This window comes from Glycine soja, chromosome 20 (genome assembly GCF_004193775.1).
Source record: "Glycine soja cultivar W05 chromosome 20, ASM419377v2, whole genome shotgun sequence".
In the NCBI taxonomy this organism is placed as follows: Eukaryota; Viridiplantae; Streptophyta; class Magnoliopsida; order Fabales; family Fabaceae; genus Glycine; species Glycine soja.
The window spans coordinates 19,655,597-19,683,140 of record NC_041021.1 but is presented as its reverse complement, the minus strand read 5'-3'; the positions used below and the strand labels follow the sequence as shown (position 1 = coordinate 19,683,140).

The 27,544-nt window shown below is 33.9% G+C and overlaps 1 protein-coding gene and 1 long non-coding RNA gene across 2 annotated transcripts; one reads left to right on the top strand and one right to left on the bottom strand.

Moving 5' to 3' along the window:
* Nucleotides 1–21: 21 nt before the first annotated feature.
* On the bottom strand, nucleotides 22–25,647 carry LOC114401264. Its single transcript, XM_028363740.1, has 4 exons — nucleotides 25,384–25,647; nucleotides 25,210–25,270; nucleotides 17,281–17,342; nucleotides 22–159 (listed from the first exon to the last, which is right to left on the bottom strand). The coding sequence occupies exons 1-4, from the start codon at nucleotides 25,645–25,647 to the stop codon at nucleotides 43–45; spliced, it is 504 nt and encodes a 167-aa protein (XP_028219541.1). The 3' UTR covers nucleotides 22–42.
* On the top strand, nucleotides 23,992–24,570 carry LOC114401265. The gene is made up of 3 exons (XR_003664243.1): nucleotides 23,992–24,079; nucleotides 24,201–24,237; nucleotides 24,440–24,570. It is a non-coding gene; the product is annotated as an uncharacterized LOC114401265 (long non-coding RNA).
* Nucleotides 25,648–27,544: the final 1,897 nt, after the last annotated feature.

The window sequence follows — 27,544 nt, the reverse complement described above, 5'->3', positions numbered from 1 at the left end:
TGAAACTGTTCTGTCCATGGATTAATTAATTAAGCTCCCACTTCATTTGGCCTTAAGGAGAGGGTTCTTGTTTTGGTATATATGATACCTCATGCATAGCTTCTGCAAGGTTCCAATTGAATGTTGCATCGAATTCAACTTTATATCCATTAACATACTCTACAAAAACAACAATGAAATCACTACTACAAAAAGTAGATTTAACATTGGTTTTTAACAAAACCGATGTTAAGATAAACGTTGTGGCATAATTGTAAATAATGTGTATTCCTTAACATCGTTTTTTTGAAAAACCGATGTTAATGTACTGACATTAACATCAGTTCTTGGAAAACCGATGTTAACATTAATTCGTTAACATTGATTTTTGAAGAAACGATGTTAACGTCTGTTAATTAACATCGGGTTTTCCGAAAACCGATGTTAACGTATGATAAGTTAACATCAGTTTTTGCCAGAAAATCGATGTTAAAGTTAACATCATTTGGTTAACATCGGTTTTGTATTGAAAACCGATGTTGGATTTACATTTAAAATATCAGAACGCGAGCCCTATTTTGCTCGCACTCTGTTCTTGTCCATCTAAGCTTCTTCTTCGTGACCGTATCTGTTTGTATCTGCAACCTTATCAAGACCGTGACACCTCGCCACCTTACCTAGGTACACATTTCACGACTCTTTCTTCTCTTTAACATGTTGTATTGAATACCATGGGTGAGTTTGGGGAACTCGTGCTCACTGCAAGGATTTGGTTTGTGGAAGTCGTGCTCACTGCAAAGTCTATTTGGGGTGCTCACTTTGCAGTCCGTTTGGGGTGCTCACAGGGTCTCATTTTGAATGAGGTAATTCAGATTGCTAGGTGTCCTTTGAATTCTTAATGGCTAGCTAGGTAGGTGTCTGTTGTAATGTGTATAGCACCATGGCAAATGCAACAATGTTCTGGTTTTTCTTTTATTGTTGTGTGTTTTGAGCTTTGAGGAGTCACTGTCTCACACCATTTTTTAAAAGAAGTTAATAGAAATTAGAATAGTACCCATATTATTATTTATTCATGCTGAATTATTCAGTTCTGATTTGTCATCTTCTAGTTGTTCCAATTTCAAATGGACCTCATATTTCTTAGTAGCAATCAACAAAGTAATATATCTTCCACTCACGTAATTTGAACACAAATTCATAAGTGTTTCCCTAAAGGGAATGTTGCCACACTGATCCTGTGTAGTCTCAGTTATCCATATAAAAGTTAGCTTTAGTTTAGCTACATTACTATTGAAGATAAGGTTGGTGTTTTTGTACTTGTTAATCGCTTTTAGGCATCTAGATTAAGCTCGTCCATCTTCTTGGATTGGGTGCCTTTTGGCGTGAAATGGCCTAGCAATTATGATAAGGATGTTGTTGCAATAGTTGTGTCACATTCCAATGTTTAGTGAAGCAAAATATTGGTGTGGAGTGTTACTGGCAATCTAGGGAATGATGTGGCACTTACCATATTTTATTATAGTTCTAAAGGGGCTCTGGGGTTCATGTACTAAGATAAGATGCTTGTAAACCTTGATACTATTTGACCCAGTGACTTGTAAATGCCTTAGTCAAATGCATCTCATTCTTAGTTTTGAATTTGACAATATGTTGCCTGTTGTGGTGATATTATTTCATGGGGCTGTATAATAAGTGTAACAATAACAATATTCATAAAGAATTCACTGTAAATTTGTATGCACTATGGACACTGCAATGTTGGACCAATAGTGCATATGATTGATGAAGACTATTGTTCATTTGCCCTGTTATATCCCATCTTTCATCAACTTTTCTTTTATTGAAGTAGAATTCTTGAAGTAGAATTATTGATTTCAGACTTTATTTTCATAAATCTTCTAATTTAATCATAGCCATTGGGGTATATCAACTTCTGTTATTGGTTTTAGACTTTAATTCTTCAAGCCCTTTTAAAAATTGAAACAAATGATAAAAAAGGCTTTAATAGTTAATGCATCTTGCTTAATTGTGATTGATCTGATTTCGCATATGCTTAGCTGAATGATAATATGTATTTGTGGTCATAAGTGAATGCAAGAGAGTATTTGAATTCTCCTTAACTTATAGTTCAAAGGTCATCATCAAGTTATCTAATGTGTAGTATGGTAAATTTTGCTTACAGAAAGAAACTTACAAAGAGAGAAACTTACAAACATTGTTTAGTAACAGTAGCCCCTCTCTGCAGGTACTCTCTGTAACTCTCACCCTATTTGAGTGTTTCTGTTTATTCATTTATTTATGCATGTCTTTGTGAAAGTTTAGTAAAATAGAATATGGTAATTGAATTGTGTGGTTCTGTTTTTTCAGGGAACTCAGCGAGACCCAAGCTTCAGAGACACGCATTTCGTTCTTCCTCTAAATCCAAGGAAAACAAGCGAAACACACCTAATTGCTCCATTTCTTCTAAATCTAAACGGTACCACTTTTTTTACGTTTTGTTGTTATGGGATTTGGAGGAACTTGATTTGTAATATAATTTTTGAAATATTGAAGTTCACCAAAAGTTATTAGCACAAGTGGTTTGGCACTTGAGTTCTTAACTAAGGTTACATTGAAGTTCGATCTTACTAATTCGGCTTTTCATATGGATGGAATTGTCTGCACCAACAACGATTACAGAACATGTGATTTAGTGTGTGTTTTTGCTTCTTTTGTTTAAAGTTTTCATTTGCTCCCTATATGTGAAACTTATTTAGGAAAAAGTTGTGTGTATTGCTTACATAGTCACTTTATGCATGATAAGAAAAAGTATGCAAGAAAAATAGAAATGGCCTAAGGAAAGTAAATAGGCTAGTTGTAGTAGTAATGTTCTCAGTGGTTCTTGTCCTAGGTCTTGTTCCACTACAACAACACAATTGTTTTTAGTAGATAATTAGGTACTCATGTTAAATAAAGCACAAAGTAAACAAAAGTATCAGCTCTAAAGAAAAAATAGATAGAGTTAAAAAGCATACCATGAAGTTATATGGTTGATTCTTCTTCCTTGGCTATTTCCAGTGATATTGCTCATATAGCATTGCTTTGTCATGCCAACCGTACATTAAAGGATCTTAGAATACGTAATGTAAAAATGAGTTGATGCAAAAGAAAATTCAAAAGGCTAAATCATAACTACAAAGAGAAACAGTGCAAGCATAGTGTCAACTAAACTCAAATACCATAAGCAGGATGTAGGGAACACAAATGAAGAAAACACCAAATTGACCTTAAAGCAAACAATAGCTATACTTCTATCTACCACAAGATACATGCATGAATTAAGAGCCGAATCCTTTTTTCTATTTTTCAATTTTCTGTTGAAACTATACAGCATACATTACATTCCAGCTGTCCATTTTCACCTTTTAACTCATCTTTATGTGTAAGAGATATGAATATGAAATTCTTTTTCGTAGATACATTTAAACCCGAAATAATGAATTTACTTCATACCTTTGCTGAAATTATAAGGTTTAAATTAGGTAATGTGGTTGATGATTCATGTAGGTGGGGAAGTTTGATATCAAACACAATATTAACACACAAATTAGAACAACCGATAAGGTACTCAAGTTTGAAAATTGAGAACCAAGCATAAGTATATTTTGGAGCTTTAGATGTATATCTTAATGAATAGTTAGGATTTGATATAAAGGCAATAGGAAAGGATTTTGAATAGTAGTATTGGCTAGTGTACTAGCTCCTGATTCTAAAGCTAAAAGTAATAACGCAAACAAAATGAAAGCAAGCAAATTCAAAGATGTAAGGAAAACAACAGGACTGAGTGTGATTGTGTTACCAAATAAAGGTATATGGTGCATCATGCCCCACTACCTAGGCTGGAAGTTGCAGACCACTGTTGCAAATTTCCACTTGTAGAGATCCTGCTACAAGCATCAAATTTCCACTGTTGCAAACCACTATTTGTTTTTCTGAAATGGAATAAAATACACTAAAGTTTAGAACTAAAAGCTCTTCTTCTTTGGATGAGATGTCAAGTGAGTCTTTATTCCAAATACATAGGATACCCCCTACTAAATTAATTGCTGGCTTATGTACCCAACCTAAATTTCCACTCCCAAAAAGTGTTGAGCAAAGCATTTCGTTCACATCCTGCTTTTTTGTTTCCTAAATAGCCAAAAAGTCCATCTCCTTATTGATTACTAAACTACTAATTACCCTCCATTTGGCCTTGTCACGTAGGCCTCTCACATTAAAATAAAGTATTTTTATCAAGAACCAGAGGCAGCACCTCTAGTTTTGCTAATCTTCACCTTTTGAATACATTCTTCAACTTTGAGTTCTAAGGTAGCTAGCAGCTTGATAATTTCTCTGTGGTCCCCATCATAAGTGACCTCCATCAAGAACATATTGTTTCTTCTTTTGATGTCTTCATCTTCTACATGGCCACCATTTCCAGTAATCGCTCTAGTCAACCTTTTAACTGTAGTAACTCTGTTTCCCCCTCCATTGTTAGTCCTTTGTTTTAATTCACTAGAGGAAGAGGAAGATAGCACTGGTGATTTGGTTTTAAAAGGATTTCTCTATGCCCCTTTCAAAAGAGAATCCCAAATCTTCAGAACCAATATACTCATTTGAGGTTGGAATTAGGTTTGGTAGGGGCTTAACAGGAGACGCGCCCCCTATTTCACGTGCATCAATAATAAAATACACTATTTAATATTTATGTTGAAACTTTTATGTTGGAAACATTTATGCTAAAAACATAATTTGCCTTGGCTCTGTTGCTATGTTCTATACTGTGTAATAATGTATTACTAGTCAGGTTGGATATCTTCCTATATGCTTCTAGAACATAGATATATTTGTCATTATCTCTTCATTGATTTTTATGAGATGTTTTTTAATGTGGCTATAGTTTTTCATATATATTGACACTTCTATTCATATAGTATGAGCTATATTTGAGAATAGCTGCAGTTTGTTACGCTATATGGCATATTATGTTGCAATCATTCCAGCAACCTATACGCTAGCGAGCTATTCACAATTAGAAACTTTGGTTTTGACAATGAATCTTAGAATAAACTAGTTTGGATTTGTTTATCATAATGTTTTCTAAATCATGTAAAACACTTGTATGGACTAAGTTGTTTATGATTTTTTTTTCTTATGTTTGCTAAACACTTGTATAAACTAGTTTGTTAAGCACTATAGTTTGAGAAGGTAAAGCCTGCCTTACCACTAATGACACATGTTCATGGTACTTGTACATGGTATGACAAATCCTGAAATCTGTATTGTATGGTCTTATGTGAATTTTAGTTCTTAGGATTCTAGAAGTATGACAAATCCTGAAATCTATATTATATGGCGTGGAGTGTTGATGTGACACCCTCCACCCCGACATATATATAAATAAACAAAATATATAAAAATATTGGTAACCAAATTCACACGGGTAAAAGGTTCACATTCACTTCACTATTATCAATTAAAACTTATTAAAACATATTTGGCTCAAAATAAGGCCATCAAAATTTACATAGATATTTTATTAAATCAGTGAAATAAAATAAAATAGACTAACATCATGCAACTAATATAAAAACTTATGTCCCACTGTCACATTCTATTAGAGCATTGTGTCTCGACGTCCTTCAGCATAATGTTCCTTAAAGCAATTCACCTAGTCGTCTGCTCCCCCGAACACAAAGTTCAAGATCATCACAGGATCCAAACACAAATAACACACGGGGAGTGAGTTATCACATTCCTAACTAATAGAGAAACAAGACAACTAGATATACATATCATATAAACTAAATAAAATTTACTTACACGTAATTCACGTAATTCCACCACTTTGTCATTCAAAGTTCACTTTTCATCCATCAATCACACTTTTCAATCATCAATCACATTACACAAAAATCACATTCTCTGATCAAGACATAATAATGCATCAATTTCATAATAAACAATTAGCAAGCGCATGAGACAGTTATGCTAAAACTCAAGCCTATATGCAATGTGGTACCATGTCAGTGGAAAACCACCCTGGGGCGCTTAGGAGTACATAACAAGACACACCACACAATGGGTTTGTCAGGTCACTCTCACTAAGTAAGATCATAGGGAGACCAGTCAGGGTCACGATGTTTTGCGAGAATGCTCCAACCATATAGGATCAGCATAGGCTTAAAGGAGCACTCAAACCCGGTGACCCCCAAGGCCTACACTCCGAAGAGTCCGTCAGGGCCTCTCCCTCCTGATTCAGGTTCAACCCCTAAAATCATTTTAACACACAGACACTACTAGTGAATTATACAATACCCACGACCTCACACTCGTGTCTTAAGCACGTACAACATATTGCGCTACAATTTAACACTGGTTCCTAAATAGGAACCTACACTTTCTCTTTAACACTGGTTCCTAAATAGGAAACCTACACTTTCTCTTTAACATTGCGCATTTACACTTTTCTCAAGATAACACTGGTCGGGTTATTGTACAATTCACAGCTTACAACACAAATAATGTCACATCAAGAGTTAATCACACACTTATTCACAACCAAAAATCATTCACAATTTCACATCTCATAATGTCACAATCCACCATCACATGTTTTCACATATCTCACAATTCAACACCTGTTCTACTTTACACTTTTACTCAATCTCAATAACAATATTATAATCTCAAGGCAACATATCATTCCACAATTCATCACATATTTCATTTATAAGCACTGCTCATGAATTATACAATACCACGACCTCACACTCATGTTTCAAACATGTTGAACACAATTGCGCTACAATTTAACACTGGTTCCTAACCAGGAACCTGCACTTTCTCTTTAACACTGCGCATAAACACTGGTCGGGTTATTGTATAATTCATAGTTCACGATATAATTAATGTAACATCAAATGTTAACACATCCACTTATTCACAATCGAATATCATGTCCACACTTTAACATCTCATAACATCACATCAACCATCTCATAACATTCCCAATGATATTCATAAGGTACAACATACACATGTTCATAAAATTTAACCATAATATTCTTAAACTCCAACACTTAATAATTTTTGGAATCATATTATAACACTCTACAATATTATTTACATAAATTATTAATATAAATAACTACCTCTATATATATATACTAGCATACATCATATTAAATCTCAAATTTTAAAGTAAGCTTTCAATGCACAAATTCCAAATAATTATATGAACACTTTGGTCAGTTTCAATTATGATATTAATTTTTTAAATTATATATAAAAACCTAAACAGCAAGAAAAAGAGAAAATATAAAATCAATATCTCTCTCTAAATTTCTCCTTACTTTATTTTATCAATTCATATTAATTAGAAAAGGTACTCAATTTATAGGGTTCACTCTCAACATAATAGCATATCAATTTCACAACAATTGTGTTGCAAGCTCCATTGGAGCTTGTAGGCCTAGGATCTTCTTCATCAATGGATTCCTTTGCTTCTTGGAAGATAAATGGCAGCGGAATGGAGAAGGAAGAGAGAGAGGAGATGCCACTTCAAGGAGAAGATGAGTCTAGAAGAAGCTCACCACCATAGGAGGCCATGGATAAGAGCTTGGAGGAAGAAGGAGATGAATGAAGGGAGAGGGAGAGAAGAGCACGAAATTTTGTGCTCAAAAAGAGCTCTGAAATTGACCAAAGTTGAAAAAAATGCACACACATGACCTCTATTTATAACGTAAGTGTCACACAAAATTGGAGGAAAATTCAAATGTCACTTGAATTTGAAATTGAATTTGTGGAGCCAAAATTTCACTAATTATGATTAGTGAATTTTAGTTATGGTTCAACCCACTAATCCAAGATCAATTCCAAGATTCTCCACTAAGTGTGCTTAGGTGTCATGAGGCATGAAAAGCATGAAGGATATGCACAAAGTGTGACTATATGATGTGGCAATGGGGTGTAGTAAGCAAATGCTCACCTCCCCCTCTAAAATTTAATTGGATTGGGATTCTACCAATTCAATTAAATATATTTCCAACCACACACATCAAATATCCACTTAGTGCATGTGAAATTACAAAACTACCCCTAATACAAAAACTAGTCTAGGTGCCCAAAAATACAAGGGCTGAAAAATCCTATATTTCTAGGGTACCCTACCTACAATATGGAGCCCTAAATACAAGGACCAAATATAATGACATCCTAGTCTAATATGTACAAAGATAATTGGACCCAACCTTGGCCCATGGGCTCAGAAATCTACCCTAAGATTCATGAGAACCCTAGGGCCTTCTTCAGCAGCTCTAGCCCAATCTTCTTGGAGCCTCTTGTTCATGGTTCTAGTGATTGGTCCCTTCCTAGGGAGGATTGCATCAAATTGGTCTGTCAAACATATATAATTCACTGTAATAATTATAAGGATAAAATGAAATTGCAAAAGCACCCCAAAACCCATTCCAATTGATATCTCTAAGGATCCCTACACATGTTCTCACTAGTTCCCAATTGTGAATAACTCATCCCTTACCTCTAAGCGGACTCACGTGTCTTCTGACAACGATAGCGGCATCTATAGCGGTTCCCTGAGATTCCTCAAGTTTTTCCTCCGACTGCTCCGATAGAATTCTCGAACGTTAGAGAGACGGAGAAGAGATTGAAGCCTCCGCTTGTACTGTTTTCATGTGATTCCTTTTTCTCCCACCACGAATATTATCTCGCAAATCCCAACGGTGAGAGTGTGCGAAATTGAATTTCAAGAAACATATCCAAATTTCATGAAAATCCAACGGTTAACGAAACCGGGATCGTAGTTTTACCGAGACAGTTTTGGGTTTCTGCAGGAAAATAAAAATCTACAATGCGAAGGGTTTTCCTCTACGCTCAGACATTATTTTGCAATTCCCAACGGTGAGAATGCTCGACATTGGGTTGCGAACGTGGTGTTCAAATTCCACGATGATCCAACGGTTAATGAGTCCGAGATCATTGTTTTTCTGAGACAGGTTTTGTGGGCTGTGGGAAAAAGAAAGGGTTTTGAGAGGAGAAGGGGAAAAACGAAAATGAGAGGCAGAGGAGGCTGAGGAGTCCGTTGAAAAACCTAGCATGTTGCTATTTATAGCTAGGGGCATTTACGACCTATTATTTACTCTATTTATTTATTTTTATTATTTTTACTAAAAAATTCTTAAATTTATTTATGAAAAAAATGGGATGTTACAGTTGACAACATATTTTTGTCTAAATTGTAAATATTTCACTTTGCTTGTTATTGCATTTCACTTATGGACCTAAATTTTAGGATTAAGTAAACACCAAAAACCAAAAACAAAAATTAAGAGTTTGTACTACATTCAAGTATGTGCTTCATATACCATTAGTTGACTGGAACTCAAAGATCTTTGCTGCTATATTAATTTGTGTGTGAGCTAAGAATCCTTTTAGGAAGGTTAAGTGAGGACAAGTTTAATTGTTCAAATACCTTCACAAAAAAGAGAGATGAGATCAACACACAACGACCCGAATGCCTTCCACTTTAGTTCTCTATCACCCACAACTGCCACCCTTAACTGTGTGACATGTGGGAGGAAAATGCAGCAATCCAAATATCAGTTTTTGGCTTTCCCCTTCTGGTCAGAATGACCATAGTAGAGTTGCAAGTGGCTACCATCAGTTCCATCATCCACCACAATCCATTGTTATGGCTCCTTCTAGTACTACTATTAATAATAATTATGGTTATGAATATGGTGGCCATGTGCAATACCAAGGTTACTACAGTCAACAACAAACCACCACTGCTCCATTGCTTCCTCAGAACCAATCCATGAGCGCATCTTTATGGAGGGACCTTTTTTTTATTGCTTTTCTATCCAAATGTTATTATATTACTTAGTTGAATATATTCTGCATTCTACCTCTCCATTATTTTATCAACCTTGATATCATTATTGGTAAATGCATGATTATCTAATATCTTAATATGCACAAAGCCATTAGGACTATTTCAATTGCATTAGTATGTTGTAATTAACCCACTTGGATTTATATTTTTATTTATGCTAGATTTGTTTATTATACTTCCTACTAAACACTCAAAATTCATAGTTTGTGTTATATCGAAGTTTTACTTGATATATCAAAGTTTGTGTTATATCTTACTTAGCATTGAAATACTTTTTTTGTTGGCACTATTTATCTAGTTGTTTACATCGTGATCACGACATTCGCTACTGGACACTGTACTGATCATCATCACAGGTACGAAAGTTTTTCATAAACTGTTGATGCTTAATTTTGTTATGATTGTTTTTGCATGTTGTTGTATGTCATTAATGTACTTTGCTTTAGATTCAACTTTTGTTCATAATGAGTGAACCATAGATTCCTGTTTGAGATTGAATACAATGATTCTTGCAGACAATTTGCATTAATCATTGTATTGAATCTTGAATTGTCCGTTTGGACATTTTGGGGAGACTCATATTTTTTTGGTAGCTTCATGCATTAAGGTTAACATTATTTTGTTTAATTTGATGAAATTTCGATACAATATATTTCTAGTTGTTCTCTGAGTGCATACTTGATTATCGAGGAACTAATGTCACCGATTTCATGTCGTGTACTTGGAGACCAATGCAAAATGCTGTCGAAATTTTGTCAAATTTAACAAAATAAGATTAACCTTGATGCATGAATCTACCATAAAAAAATGTCTTCCTGAATGGGATAGGGCCACACCTTAAATGAAAAAGTGAGATTTCATGCATTGAATGAGTTTTAGAGTATCACGAAGTTATTATTTAGATGGATCAAAGTCGCTTGAGTCCTGCGTATGAGGAAGGTGTGAAACAATTCCTAAAATTTGCTTCAGAAAGAAGTCGACTGGATGAAAACGGGAAATTTTTTCGTCTGTGCATAAATTGTTTGAATGAGAGACGACAAAAAGTCGACAACATACGAGAGCATTTGTTGTGTGATGGAATTAAGAAGAATTATACGATGTGGATATGACATGGTGAATTGACAGACATGCAGAGTGGGTCCTAATCTAAACCGTTTGATGTAGAAATGGGAGATTGCTTGGAGGATATGATTCATGACCTTGGACAAGAGTCTTTTCAGCAAGCACATGCCCCTATGTATGATACATTGCAAACTGATTCAAAGAAACCTTTGTATCCGGGATGAAAGAATTCCTTGACGCTGTTGTCGGGGATGTTAAGTCTGGTTAATGTGAAGGCTAGATATAGGTGGAGTGACAAAAGTTTTAGTTCACTACTTCAAGTAGTGCACGATATGCTACCAGAGGAAAACACATTGCCTAAAAGTTACTCAAAGAAGATATTGTGCCCGATGGGTATGGAGTATCAGAAGATTCATGCTTGCCCTAATGATTGCATAATGTACAGACATGAATTTCAAGAAATGCCGAGATGCCTTAGGTGTGGGGTATCACGGTACAAAGTGAAGGATGATGAGGAGTGTAGTAGTGATGAAAACTCAAAGAAGGGCCCACCAGCGAAGGTGTTGTGGTATCTTTCCATCATTCCAAGGTTTAAACATCTGTTTGCTAATGGAGACGATGCAAAAGACTTGACATGGCATGCAAATGGGAGAAACTGCGATGGAATGCTTCGTCATCCGGCTGATTCCTCACAGTGGAAGAAGATTGATCGTTTGTATCTAGATTTCAGCAAAGAGGCAAGAAATCTTAGGCTAGGACTAGCCATTGATGGAATGAATCCATATGGTAGTTTAAGCACTCAACACAGTTCATGGCCAATTTTGCTAGTAGTTTACAATTTGCCTCCTTGGTCATGCATGAAGCGAAAATACATAATGTTCTCTATGATGATATCGGGCCCAAGACAACCTAGAAATGACATCAATGTTTATCTCAGTCCCTTAATTGAAGATTTGTCAAAGTTGTAGGACGATTTTAGTGTTTGATGGGTTTCGAAATGAGACTTTTCTTTTGCGTGCAATGCTTTTTTGTACTATTAATGACTTTCCAGCATATGGGAATTTGAGCGGTTACAGTGTTAAGGGTCATCATGCATGCCCCATCTATGAAGAAGACACAAGCTACATACAACTGAAACACGGTAGAAAAATAGTCTACACTAGGCATCGACATTTTCTAAAACCTCATTAGCCTTATCGGCGATTGAAAAAAGCATTTAATGGAAGTCAAGAGCATGAAAATGCACTGATACCATTGACTGGTGACCAGGTCTTCCAGCGGGTTCAACACCTAAATACTATATTTGGAATGACCCAAAAGAAGGGAAAAAATAAGACTTGGATATGGAAGAAAAGGTCGATTTTGTTTGATCTTTTGTATTGGGTTGATCTAGATGTTAGACATTGTATTGATGTTATGCATGTGGAGAAAAATGTATGTGATAGTGTCATTGGGACGCTCCTTAACATTCAAGGCAAGATGAAAGATAGTTTGAATACTTGTCAAGATCTCACTAAGATGGTATACGAGCGTCATTACATCCAAGGTTTAATGGTAAAAAAATATACTTGTCTCCAGCTTGTCATACTTTGTCTAGAAAGGAGAAGATAATTTTTTATCAGTGTTTGCGCCGGGTCAAAGTTCCACAAGGATACTTTTTAAATATTAAGAGCCTTGTGCAGTTGAAGGATCTTAAGTTGGTAGGCTTAAAGTCTCACGATTGTCATGTCTTGATGCAACAATTGTTATCCGTGGCCATACAAGACATTTTGCCTAACAAAGTCAGGCTTGCCATAACTTGGTTGTGTTTTTTCTTCAATGTCATGTGTAGCAAAGTCCTTGATCCTTTGAAGTTAGATGAGCTGGAAAACGAGGCTGCTATTATATTGTGTCAGTTGGAGATGTATTCTCCTACTGCTTTCTTTGACATCATGGTTCACTTAATTGTTCATCTGGTCAGAGAAATCAAATGTTGTGGTCCTGTTGATTTGCAGTGGATGTACCCGGTTGAGCGATACATGAAGATCTTAAAAGGGTATACCAAGAATCTACACCGTCCAGAAGCATTTATTGTTGAAAGGTACATTACAAAAGAAGCAATTGAATTTTGTTCAGAGTACATTGAAAAAGCTAAACCTGTTGGGCTTCCCGAGTCTCGGCATGACGAAAGAGTGAGAGGTAAGGGTTCAAGAGGACTGCATGTTATCACTCCAACTGTAGAAGATTTGCAACAAGCTCATTTGTATGAGTTGAATAATAGTGATGAAGTTTTGCCATACATACTTTGCCATGAAGGTTTAGTGAAGGAAAGTAATCCAAAAATGTCAAAGAACAGGGTCTTGAAAGAGCATAACAAGATTTTCCTAGATTGGTTTAAAGATACAATCTTTGCTAATGATAATGCTTCTGAAACATTAAGAAAGCACAAAGGAGAATTAATTAACATCGTCTAATGTCGTCAGAGAAGAAGAAGTTGACGATGTTTATGCTAATCGTAATGATCATGATGAAGGAGAATTAATTAACATCGTCTAATGTAATTTTTTTTTGTTTTATACTTAATTTCAGTCCATTAAATTACATTGATACTTAATTTTTGTTGATAACATCCTAAGTTTCAGTCCATTGAATTACATTGATACTTATTTTTTTTGTTTACAGGCAAATGGCTACGCCGCCCAGCTCTCCTCCTCCTCCTACTGGTGCAGCATTGCATTCGCCGTCTACTTTGAAGCAGACAAGAAAGGCCACATGTCTAAGATCATTGGTGACTAGACCAGTTGGGGCAGAGAGACCCCTGGTCCATGTGTATCCTGCTTCTGGGAAAGCGAACGATCCCCACAGAAAGAAGTTAAGAACAATTTGGGGATCATCGCTCGTGATAAGATGGATGTGACATACGAGAATTGGAAGCAAGTCTTTGCTGCTCAAAAGGATTTGATATGGAAGGATATTCAAGTATTTTAGTTTTGATGTTGCATATTGTTTATTAACTAAAAATTTGAATTTAGTAACAATAAACCTAATTTTTCGTTTGTCAGGCTGAATTTGATATCCGTGAAGCATCTGATGTAAGGACAAAAAAGAAAATACTTCAGACTATGGGGGAGTGGTGGAGACAGTTTAAGTCTGATTTGACATCCAAATGGGCACTTGCAGCCGTCAAGGACAGTGTCAATGACACTGTATGCGAAAAGTACGACATTAGCAAGGAGAAATGGGCCCAATTTTGTCAGAGCTGCAGAGACCCTTCGTGGGAGGTAACTTTGTGATTTTCATTGTTTTCAACTTTAAATTCACTTATTATTATACATTGCAATGATAAGTTTCAATAATGTTGAATTTTTGCAGGATGTGTGAAAAAGGCACAGGCCATCCAGAAACAAAACACTACCCCTCACGTGTTGTCTCGTGGGGGTTATGAATTTCTAGAAAACAAGATGATGGAGGAGAAGAAAAAGAAAAAACTGGAGGAAGCTGCTCAATCCGGAAGCACTGACACCGTGATTGATCCTCCATCTCTCATCAGACGACACGTGAAATGGAAGATGGCTTGCACAAAGAAAACTGACCAAATGACGTCTAAGGCAGCAAAGGAAATTGCTGACAAGATTGTAAGTCACTTTCAATTGTTAATTGTAATTATTTATGTTTATTGTGTGGTTGAGTAAACCAATAAATGTGTTCCTTACAGGATTCATTGGAGGAGCAAGCCTCACAGGGTTCCTTTGTCGCTCATGGACATCAGGATGTACTGACTGTTGCCATTGGGCGACCAGAACACCTTGGTCGTGTGCATGCTACTGGAGTCGGTGTCACGATCAAGCAATACTTTGGACCGGCTCCAAGGACCTCCCGCACGTCTTCCTCCATGGCTCCCAAAGACCTGGAGCAGCTGACGCAACAAATTAGGGACCAGCTGGAGGAGTCGATCACAATAAAAGTGACTCGACAACTAATGTTATCCTTTAGCCAGATGTAGTCCCAGTTTCAATTGCAAATGCAATCACAGGGACTCGCACTTCCTTCTGAGCCTGAGGTTGGTCCTTCAACTGCTCGTGTCAGCACAAAGGAGAGTTGTGTTGATCCCTTAGGGAACGATTAAGACACGGGTGACTCAGAAAAATACTGGTTGTACGTTGAAGAAAATCCTCCCTACCTGGTTGCCCTAGGAAGACTTTATGAGGGGTCCACAACCATTCACAATATTCCTTTGCTCCTTGACCAAGTCAAGGTTGGTGTTGAGGAGTTAGAGATGCAGATGCTCCGGTTCCTATGCCCATTGAAGAGGTTAAGTTAGTGGAGCAGACACATAACACCTTCTTTGCTTGGCCGAGACATCTTGTCAAGCGTTTATCAGGATAGGTATTTCAGTTGGATTAAATTTTTTTTTTCAATTAAAGTGTTCACTGTAATTAAATTATGTTACTTAACTATGTTGGATAAATATGGAGATGTGGGACCGGCAAAACCTACAGATAAGCTGGATCATGATGTTGATGATCCCCTATATCTGAAACCGGCGAAACCTACCGTGTTTGGGGTGTATAATGACAACTTCCCCTTGTACATAAAGCATGAAGATCTATCTGAAATAGCACACGGTGGTCAATGTCTCAACATCTCTGTTATACAATTGTGGATTCTGTAAGTCAGTTTACATTATTGTTTACTACTTAACTTATTGTTTTAAATTCATACATAATTTACTCTATTTTAACAACAATAGGCGTATGACCGAGACAAGTATGCGAGCAGGGAATGCCGATGTGTATGGATTCCTCGAGCTACAGTCCATACAAAAATCTGGGCAATCACAATTTGAATCAGAAAGTTATATTAAGAACTGGATGCAGAATTCAAGGAGGGATGTGTACCTAGGAGCCTACCTGAATGAGTAAATTAAAATGAACAAATGAATTTAATTAATGTATGATAGTATAATAACTTATATTGTTTTCCACTGCAGTGCACATTGGCAAATGGTTGTCATTTTGCCTAAGGCAAATGTTGTCATCTGATTTTGTTTGTTGCATAATAGATCAGACAACTATCTCAAAGGAATAATTAGCAGGTCAGTGTTGTTTTTCAATACATTTGCATTAGCATTAGTCGGGAACATCAATATTTTAATTGTATAATACACATCCATGTTTGTATAGTGCTTTGAAAGGACTTGATGATACTCCACAAAGTAAATCCAAGGCTGCTGCTAGGTGGATTGTTGTTAAAGTAAGTTATTTAAATAATTCTAGTTATATTTTAATACTATGTACACTAATTTGTACTTAACATTGAATATTTACATTTCATAATGTATTTAGTGTAATAAACAAAAAGGAAGCACTAAGTGTGGGTATTATGTCATGCACTGTATGTCAACTATAATTTTAGGAAGTTTCAAGAATAATTGGGAAATATTAATTGTTTAATTCCAACCAATTTCATTTTGTTATAATTTGTATTATATATTATTGACTTATGTTTTATCATGCAGTATTTCAATGATGTTAGACCATTCGAACTAGAAAGATTGAAGGCACTTCGCATCCAGTGGGCAAAATTTTATTTGAAAGTTAAAAATGAAACAGTTAGTTAGTGTTTAGGCAATTTTCGATTTGTACTTTAGTTACTTTGCATTTTTTACAATTCATGTATCATTAACATTAAATATTCTTTTAATTCATGGTAATTAATAAATTAACCATGGAATTTCTGATAAAAGTTGTTTCAAAACAAAATGAAAATGATATGTTGTGATATGCTTTTTAAAATTTGCAGGTTAATTTTTGGGTTATTAAAAAACCAGACACCATATTAAAAAAAAAACCTAAAAAACAACATCGGTTTTTTACCAAAACCGATGTTTTTGATGAATCTTAACATCAAGTTTTGGAAAAATCGATGTTAAAATGACATACAACGTCGGTTTTGTACCAAAATCGATGTTAGTATACACATACAACATCGGTTTTTACTAAAAATCGATGTTGTCTGCATATATTAACATCAATTTTAGAATATGAAGATATAATACCTTTTTTTTTATAAGTCTTGTTATATAACATCGACTATTTAAATAATCGATGTTGTAATTTTATATTAACATCGGTTTCGAAAAATCAATGTTAACGATAATATTTTCAACGTCAGTACTTTCAACATCGGTTAGTAACCGATGTTGAAAGTCCTAAATAACCGATGTTGAAACCCTATTTTTTAATAGTGCATTAACAAAAACCTTAAAACCTGAAACAACAAAAAAAAAACAAAAACAAAAGAGTAAAATATTGAAAACATTGAACCTGATAATCATCTTCGTATTTATCGACAAGGCGACTAATATGAATCCGTTGCATTGTAATTACTACAAGAAAAATGACCTATGCCTACAAACACTTTTGCCTACATGTTTAATTTAGTGTAGGTAAAACCTAGGAAAAACATTTACCTACAAATACTTATGGTAGGTAAAATCAAAGACTTGTACCTATAGTTGTTTGGTGTAAGAAAAACTCAATAAAAAAAAATCAACCTACAAATAGTGAGTGTATGTAAAATCTCCTTGCACCTGTAGTCACTTGGTGTGGGTAAAATTCCAAAAAAAACATATACCTACAATCAATTAGTGTAAGTAAAATCATAAAGACTTCTACATACAAATGATGAGTGTAGGTAAAATTTCAAAAAACTTATACCTACAACTACTTGGTGTAGGTAAAACAATTCTTATTATATAAAAAAATTATTTTTTATAAAAAAATTATATGATAATATTTTTCTTGACACATTAAATGTCTTTTGACACATTACAATACAACCACAACCATATTTTTTTGTAATATAAAAGTTTTTTGACTCACCAAAACTGCAATTTAAAACCATGACATGAATAAAAAGATTAACTTCTATAGACCTAAACAGAAAAAGAAAAAACTAAATAAAAAACAAAGAAACTCACTCCCTCACTCAATACCTGGTTTGAAAAAAACGGAGAGTCCAATGTCAATGAACAAAATTCTCCTTCTTATTTGTAAAGAGAAAATTCTTGGGCTTAAGGTCTCCATGCATAACACCATTGGCGTGACATGCTCATTTTTTTCTTTTCTTTTTCTTTCGCTTTCTCGGGAACCAAACATGTTTGTGATTGGAACAATGCATGGAAGGGCACGAGAGAAGCGTGGTTTGGATTTGGCTTTTTCCGAAGAAGGTTAGCTTGATCGGAAATGACCTACGTTGGCTAGGTAAATGAATGTTAATTGCATTTTCTTCTACTGCTTTTGGATTGTTTTGTTCCTCCGCCGTTGCTAGGTTGCGGTTTCATTGCTTTTATTGATATTGCAGAAAATTGTCGATAAACCTTGAAAAACCTTGCCATTCTGGCTAAAATTGCAATAACAGACTTTTTTTTAAGACCTTGAGGTTTAGTTTAGAATGTTTGCATGAAAATTGATAGGCAAGTAGTGTGTTTGTGTGAAAATTGATAGGCAAGTAGTGTGTTTGTGTGAAAATTGATGGAGAAGAAGAATTCAATTGTCACCTTATCTAATTTTAATTGCTAGCTTGATTGTTTTTAAAAGGAAAAAAAATCAGGGAAATGTGTGGATTTTGTGTGAGTATGAAATTTGTGAATAAAAATGGTTGTAACAAGCCAAGTGTGAAAGAACACGAATTCAACTTAGTTTGTCATTCATTTGATTAATAGGAATAAGTCTCCATATATTTTTCTGTAACTTCCTTTCATGAAACTTATATATATTTTGTTTGTGCAAATCTTTTGCATCCATGAACGCCATCACATACATAATAATACATACAAATGTGTTCCCTATTCATTGTTGTAACTGAAAAGACATAGAAATAGCTTTATCACCATAGTGGATTTCAAATTTCTATATAAACATGGAATAAATACTGTGAGGATACCAATTGGGTGGTGGATTGCTTATAATCCTGATCCTCCAAGTCCATTTATTGGAGGAAGTCTTGAAGCTCTAGATAATGCATTTTCATGGGCACAATAGTTTTTGATTTTGCAGCATTATCTTCAAGGTTTATAGCACAATTGGAACTTTGTTTTTCCTTCTGACAAAAAATATGCCTAATTATCATGTTGCAGGGAATATGATATTAAATGCATAATTGACTTTCATGCTGCTCTTGGTTCCCAAAATGGGATGGAGCATAGTGCAAGCATAGATGGATTTACAGGTTAGCCAACTTCTCCTAATTACATTTCCGATTCATTATATGTTATTGAATTTTTAGTTTCTAGGTATGTTTGAAATGCCCAAACATATTCTAAGATTGTTCGTATCATCTAATATCTAATAACCAATTCTTCTAAATGCGCACACATCTTAAGCTATGGTTTTTCCTTCTACAATGCAACCTATTCAAACTATTGAAATATAATTCTTTTGATATAAAGGTGGATGAATTGGACAAATCAATTTTTATAGCCTCTAAAGATCCTTCTTTGTATGGCATTGATGAAGTGGAGGTTAAAAACCAGAGGAAGTGGACCAGTGATACTCGCACCCAGGTATCTATAACATGTAGAACTTGATTAAGAGTTAGGAGAATACAGTCAAATTTTTTCTCAAACTAATGCATAATTGTTTATTCAACATTTTTTATTGCTAGCATCTATTAGATTCCCTTCTCTCTCTCTCTCTCTCTCTCTCTCTCTCTCTTTCTCTCTCTCTCTATTTTTTTGTCTGTATGGTGCTTGTGAATAATTGTAATACATTATTAGGTGAGCACAACAAAGAAAGCAGTGCAAGCTGGAAAAGGCTTAAACAATGCTAGTCTAAATGGGATGCACAAGGAATTAATGAGGCTTCCTAGAATGATTGATATAAAAAAGTGTTGTAGAATGATTGAGCTTACTCAAGGCTGTTACGACATGACATGCTGGTAAGATATCAAAAAGTGTTGACTATTTTTCTATTTCTTTTATTAAATGGTCAACTATGAATTCTATTATGTAGTCAAACTATTGTATTGAAAGTGGAACAAAATATTATAGAAATTTACATGTTAAGAAGCGAGGGAGGGATCTGCCTATTTAAAACGATGTTGCATTCTGTTTTCTTCCTTGTTTGTTCATGGTTTCTCGTTTCATTTTATGATTATGTGTGAAGAACTTCTATACTCTAAAAAGGTAAAATGAAATTGTCTATACTCTGTAGGCCTTAATTAAATTTCAGGTTGAGTGTTAGATCATTTGAAATTTAAATGTATTTTTACCTTCAACTAGATAAAGTCCCTGACAAATGTCTAAGTGATAATATTAAACTCAAGAGAGAGAGAGAGAGAGATTGGCTGGTGATATGATCCCACTAAATGATAATGTCAAAGCTCAGGGGAGATAAAGTAAACAGAATAACTTGGCTGGAACATAATTATATTAATAACCTATGTGTGTCTGTGTAATTTAGACCTCAATATTAGTTTCAGATTGCTCTATAATCTATTTCGTGTAATCTTATGATATGATGCTGAAGATTCAAACTGACTTGTTTCTCTAGGTGACTAGAAGGTACTGGATGCTAAAATGGTATATATTGGGATACAGTTTTGTCATCCAAAATTGGAAAGAAGATCAATCAATATAGCAGCTCGATGTTACTTTGTATGAAGATGCATGGGATCTTTGGTTTTTTTTTTGTGATAACATAACAGGACTATATCCCTTATGGAAGTTTTTATTATTCTAATTTGATCTTTCATAACAAACTTATTCTTTTCTTTAATTTTTGAACCACTGGGTGAATTTTTTTGCAAAATTTGAGTTCATTTTAAGTACATGGTGAAAGTATATTTGTATGTAAATAGTAACGTGTGAAGGTTCAAGAACCCTAGTCCTTCGCTCAGTTGACCCTCTCAATCTCACGCTCTCATACTCTCTCATGGAGTTGCAATCTTGCATGAACTCTCCTATTGACAATTTGACATGTCATAACATTTTGGTTCTCTTGTAATTGAATTTGCAGGTAAACAACAACAAGTCGGTAAAAACCCTTAAATTTGATGGAAAAGAAATCCATTGGGAAATTGGGGAGAATCTGCTTCTGAAATTGGAATCAGTGGAAATTGTTAAGCAAGTCTTTCCTTTGCATAGTGTTTTTACTCACATGTGCCATCAATTTTTCTCTAGATTAGTGTGACTTGAAGGCTGAACTAATGTTGCTTTTGGTTGATAGATGAAAAGAAGAGAAAGAAACTTCTTAGAAGTTGGGCACTTCAATGGTGGGACTTCACTAGTCAGCCAATTGATGAGATTTATTCATATTATGGGGCAAAGGTTTGTTTGACCATGACTCTGAGCTTTATAACATTATATGAAAATGATTATTCCATTCTCCTTATCCAATAAAGGAATGAATAATCTGCAGATTGCAATTTATTTTGCTTTTCTTGGAATGTTCAATTGAGTATAATTTTCATGGCTGTGAATTTTCTTGTTTAAAACTGCAGAAGTTTGTAGTTTAGAAGTGAAGTTGAAAGTAACTACTCGTTGTTTTTTTGTACACAAGGAATCATTGTAGAGTCGCAAGATGGCTTTCATTCACATGGGGGCTGGGAAATCTATTTAATGAAGGAATACTATAGAGAATGAATGTTCCCTGAGTAAATAAATGTAGTTCTTTGTCTTCATCAGCCTGTTATTCCTAGTTTTGCCAATATGCACAAATCGTTTTCTTGCAAATGATGATGGTTTTGGGCTGTACAATTTATTCATTAATGCATCTTGAGGTATTTAAACACAAGGGAGTGTGCAATGCATATGATTAAAGATATCTAACTGGTGTAGCTTCATGGCAGAAATTTATCCTGGGGATGCTCACAAACTTTGGTAGCATGGCATTAGATCGAATTCACAATACTCTCAAGGTAAGAATGGCTTGTCTTGTACCCCCTTAATTTTTTTTACACCTAATCACCTATATAAATGTTTGGACACAGATAGACCAATCAGTTAGATTGATTACATGATTGTATTGTTGCATATGTTTTGCATTGCCGATTCCCCATATGACAAGTCACTCCAACAACTACAAAGCTTTTTGTTTGGTCTAGTTTTTGAGGAGAAGTTAGAACTTCGGGATGGAATGTACTTTGGAGTTGAAATGGAATCAATTTGGTCATGAGTTCTGAGCAAAAAGGTGAGATTTTTAAATGTTTTTCGGAACCCAAATTTCATGAAAGTTTTGTATTTTTTAAAAAAATTAACTTAGTCATCATCAGTTATCACAAATTTGTTTTGTTGCTTCAATCTTAACTATCCATGTGTTTTACTGATGTGTTTGTTCATTAGTCATTAGTCTTTTGTTGCGCATTCCCACTTGCATTTGCTTTTGCTGCTGTGGTATAAATGCTTTTATCTACCTCCCTTTTTTGCACTTGCTTTTGCTTGCCTTCACTATTGCTATAAATGCTCTTTAATTCATTTTGGGCTTTTATAAAATATTACATCGTTGACAACTTACTTGATCAGAACAACCTTATGGAGATCAGGACAGATGCATTGAAGCTACTAGTAATTTTGAGGCGGCCTGTTCCTCGTGTCGTTGCAAGAGTAGGAGTCTGGCTTAACATATTTCAGGTATTTATTTATATATACAGACTTTGGAAGGTGCTTGTCAATTATTTTTGATAATCCACTTCATATTAATTATAAATTGGAAAACATGTTCACCAAATAACCAACTATATGGAAGATATCTACACCATGAATTATACACTTGATTTGTCTACAACTCTAATTCGAGAACATTTTTCATTTTGTAGTTTCTTATACTGATGTCTATATGCACCAACTGTGCTATTTTAGCATGGCTATATGATGAGGAGGGAAAATGGAAAATAGAGCCTGGACTTGCAGCAATTTTAATCATGGAGCATGTCCTCTTGTTGACTAAGTTCGGTTTCTCTCGCTTCTTTCCTAAGGTGATTGTTTTGCTTCCCAAAAGTAAGTGTATGTTTGAAAATACTTTTAAAACTCTATTGGTTGTAAGGCTGTTTCCATATTCATATTCATTTTTATATAATATAGGTACCAAACATTCTCCATAAGCGAGTCTAGTGCGTAGTTTGTAGTTTGTTAAATGAAAGTGCCTGACTTGTTCTAAATTTTTTTACATTCAATTTTTTTAATAAAATAACTATTATTTAATCACAAATCATAACTTATATAATTTTTTATGATAATTAGAACTATTTTATATTAATATTCAATCACAATTCATCAATTATATTTTTTTTCTAAAATTATACTATAGGTTATGCAATTTATACCTAGTAATTAATTGAAATCATAGACAATATGAATATTTTTTTTTTATTTGACAATAATATGAATAAAATTTTATACATGTAATATAACAATTTCCAGCACAAAATATTGAATCGTGTAATATAAAATTTTAATCATGTAATATAACAGATATCACAGTATAAGAATCATTGTTTATTCATGTGTGTTCCCTTTATAATACTATTATTTAAGAAACTAGATCAACAGCTCACCATTGATTTGCATGGTTAGGAGTGGACAAACTAGATCAACAGCTCACCAACTAGATTTATTCAGCCTCTATTAGCTTATTTATTTATTTGTTATATAACTAAAATTTATGATATTTATATAACTTAATAATTATAAATTAATATAACATAACAGTTTTATACATACTATAATAAATTTACTATTAGCTTATTTATTTGTAATGTGTGAATTTTTTTGTTTTGTTAATTAATATAAATTGATTTTCAGGTGTACCATATAACTACTATTGAGCAAACTAAGACAATGTTACACTTTTGCTTAATTTTAATAAAAAAAATGTTAATTAAATAAAATAAATATATTTTAATATTTAATATTAGGACCATGGTTGTAGCATTTATTGGTCAACAGGATTTATATAATTATGATGGTTTTATGATATTTTTAGAGATCTAAAGCCAATTTTTTTATTAGTGTCTGGGCCACAAGAGCAAAATTTGCATTCTCAAGGTGGAAGCGGCAATATGGTAATTGTTGTCCTTTGCAGACATGGAATTTTGTTTGAGCATATCATAATTGTCCTTACCCAGGTGATGAGAGGCTTGCAAATTTGGGAAGAAAAAAATACTATAAAATTCATCTAGTTTGAAGCGAAAGTTTCCATGCCCCTCTGATACCTAAATTAATTTCCTGTAATTTCATATCTTGCAGATTTTCAAGAGTGGACCACTTTTCATATCTTCCAAAGGTGTGTTTTCTTCCACTAGTTTACATATTTTCTTCCAAGAAACCAAACATTTATGTAATTTGTAGCAGCCAGTAAGAGCAAATCTGATGTGTCTTTTCTTCTGTGTTATACATGATAGTCCTAACTCCTACCTAAATGTTTAAAGCCAAAGGCAGAGGAGAAATGGATGTTGTAGACTGATAGTTTTCTTTCCCTTTTACAGAATAAATCACTCTCTTTTGCATCTTTGCAAACCTCTCCTCCATTATGAAAACCTATAGAAATCATATAGAATTTATAAAATACACTAACTCCACAATGCAATTCCTCTTTACAGGTACCTTTCTTCTTGAACTTAACTCTTCATACCTTCAAAGTTTCATGTTTTTGTTCATTTTTTTTTCACTCTTTTCCTTGAGATGAATTAGTTGGTATTATGAGAACTATATCTTTTTTTCTAGTTTGTGAATTTTAATTAATTAAAGTGTATAATCACAAATTAGGCTAACAAAAATTTAATTGTATGTAGCAAGTTGTTGTAACTTTTCAAAGGCCATGTTGCAGCAGATCTCTAACTTTGTGCAGCATAATAATAAGTTCATGTATATTTAATTAAAAATTATAATCAACAAAGAGTGTAATTAGGAACTAGTTTTATTATAATTATATAACATTTACCTAAAGAAGACCGTAGGTACAAGTAAACTGACTTTTACCTACAGTTAGAGATTATAGGTATAAATTAATATTTTTTACCTACACATTTGAAATAGTAGGTGTTACCTATAGTGATAGTTAAATTTGACTGTAGGTAAAAATATATCCATAGGTAAAGCCTATAGTGACAGACTATTAGTTGTCACTGTATACCCCTCAAAGTTGACGCAAAAAACGTCTGTAGGACAAAGTCCTTTATACATCTACCTACAGATTTTGAACTTCTAGTGATAGATTTTGACTATAGGTAAAAGCCATTTTCCTTGTAGTGAATCAGAGGCTGAGGCAGCACGTTTCTCCCATTCCTTCGCTTCTTTCCTAGGGCTGATTTCAAGTCTACAACATCCAAATAGAATACTACATTATTCATATTTCAAAATAATAACAATAACTTCAAATTAATTACGCTATAATAAACTGTTCGATTCGATGAATGAAGGAAAAGATGTAGTCTTCTTCGAGATAGTGGCCAGAATTGAAGGTTTGAGGATTGGGAGAAGGCTCAGTGAGGGAGTTAGGGTCGAAGAGAACGCCGAAGGAGGAGTAGTTGTTGTTAACCGTGCCTTGGTTGTCCCATTGAGGCTCTTCAGTTAGGGTTCGCAAGAGATTGGGTGGAACAAAGAAAGAGGGTTTGAAAAGCCTAGGGTTCTTCTTAGGGAGTCCCACACAGACCTTGGTTCTCAATTGCTTGTATTTTCTTTGCGAGCTTCCCATTCTAATTACTCTGCCTCTGAGTTTGTCACAACCGCTACCACCAACGAGGGGTTTAGGTTTTCTTAGGTTATTATTAGGGCATAAAGTGTCTCATTATTTCAACACGAGTCATGGTTGCAGGTGGCAAGGTTCTAGCAATGATCGTCTTTGGGGACTCATCGGTTGATGTTGGGAACAACAATAACATAGCAATGGTTGCTCGGAGCCATTTCTAGCCATATGGGCGTGACTTTGTGGGTGGGAAGCAAACTGGGAGATTCAGTAATGGCCGAATAGCAACATATTTATTATCCGAAGCCTTTGGAATCAAAGCATATGTGCCCCCGTACTTGGATCCTAATCACAATATTTCACACTTTGCCACTCGGGTCTCTTTTGCTTCTGCTGCTACTGGCTATGACAATGCTACTTCAGATGTGTTTGTGAGTAACCGATGCCTTGTTAATTTTTTTTATCCATACAAATTGACTAGGAAGAAATTATTAGGTGGTTTTCTTGAAAGTTTATAACACACCCACGTACTATTATGTTTAACTAATTAAATTGTAGTTCCTTATAATAGCTTCTTAATTTGAATACGTACTATCTGGACTAAAGTTCTCTTATTATTTTTTCAGTCTGGTGTTTTTATTTTTAGAGCTTAATAGACATGTTTCATAAATCATTTTTTGTTTGAATTTAAATAAAAATGATACATACTTTATAGAGAATGACATTTATTCTCTCAGTAACTTGATAATATGGATTAGTTGAAAAGGAAAGAGAGGATCCATTCCCACAAATAATATGTTTTTGGGTAAAGTTTTGTATAACTGATTATATAACTAATATATATTATAACTGGTTATAAAAGTGATTATGAATATATAATTGATTTTAAAAATAAAAAATGTTTTTTATATTTATTATATTTTATTACTGATTTAATGCATTAATAATTATGTCATTTTAATTAAAATTAATTTAAAGGTTAAAACATTTTTTAAGGATGAAAATAAATTATTAATTAAAAATTTATAACTAGTTAAAAAATGAGAGTTTTATTCATAACTGATTATATAACCGATTTTGGAGCAATAAGTTCTTGATTGGAGTAGAACTGAGTTGAAACTCCTTAAATAATGATGAATGAAAAAACGAAGTTGGGAGTAAGATCCCCTAGTGGTGTGTAGCCAAGTTTTATAATATATACTAGTCATCAAATAGATATGGATTGGTTATAATAATCACTTGTCATATATGAATAATTTTTATAGCTATTTTTAATTAGTTGGTTATAATGTTATATTATAACCAAATAATTATGGTTATAATTAAATTTTTTATAATCGGTATTATGAGCACCTAGATTTTGAGGAGTTTCTGAAATCTAACTCACCTAAACTTTTATATATAAAAGTAATAGTTGATTTGTCCAACATTCTTAGAAAGAGTAGCTAGAGTAACTATTTTTGGAAGATTTTGAATTAATGAAAAAGGAAAATGAAGAAAGTAAAAAGAGGTATTTACTCTTCTTTAAATCATTAAAAAAATAATTCATAAAAAAATCTATCCTTGTATTGAATTGAAAGGAATAAGCATGTCTTTAACCATTCGATTGCTATATATAGTTTGGGTTTAGAGTAAAAATAGAGAGAATCGAAGAAGTGAAAATTCAATTAGTGAGTCTCATACCTTCTACAAATTACTTTAATTTAAATATGTTTCTTTTATTTTTATTTATTTTATTTTTATCATCTTTATCAAATAGAGCATAAGAAAAATAAAATAAAAAGAAAGATCCTTCAACCTATCATAACTCTCCAATAATTTTGAAAACCAATATATAATTGGATACCACGGAACCCTCCAGCTCTTTTGGTTTTTGTGCCTAATGATGATATTAGTCGTAGGTAAT

Excerpts from the sequence above, each read along its gene's own strand:
- LOC114401264 (XM_028363740.1), bottom strand. The coding sequence starts at position 25,647 with ATGGGAAGCTCGCAAAGAAAATACAAGCAATTGAGAACCAAGGTCTGT. Across the intron at positions 25,271-25,383 it reads GCCACTATCTCGAAGAAGAC|GACTTGAAATCAGCCCTAGG; the intron begins TACATCTTTTCC and ends TTGGATGTTGTA. Across the intron at positions 17,343-25,209 it reads AAACGTGCTGCCTCAGCCTC|TAATTACAATGCAACGGATT; the intron begins TGATTCACTACA and ends TTTTTCTTGTAG.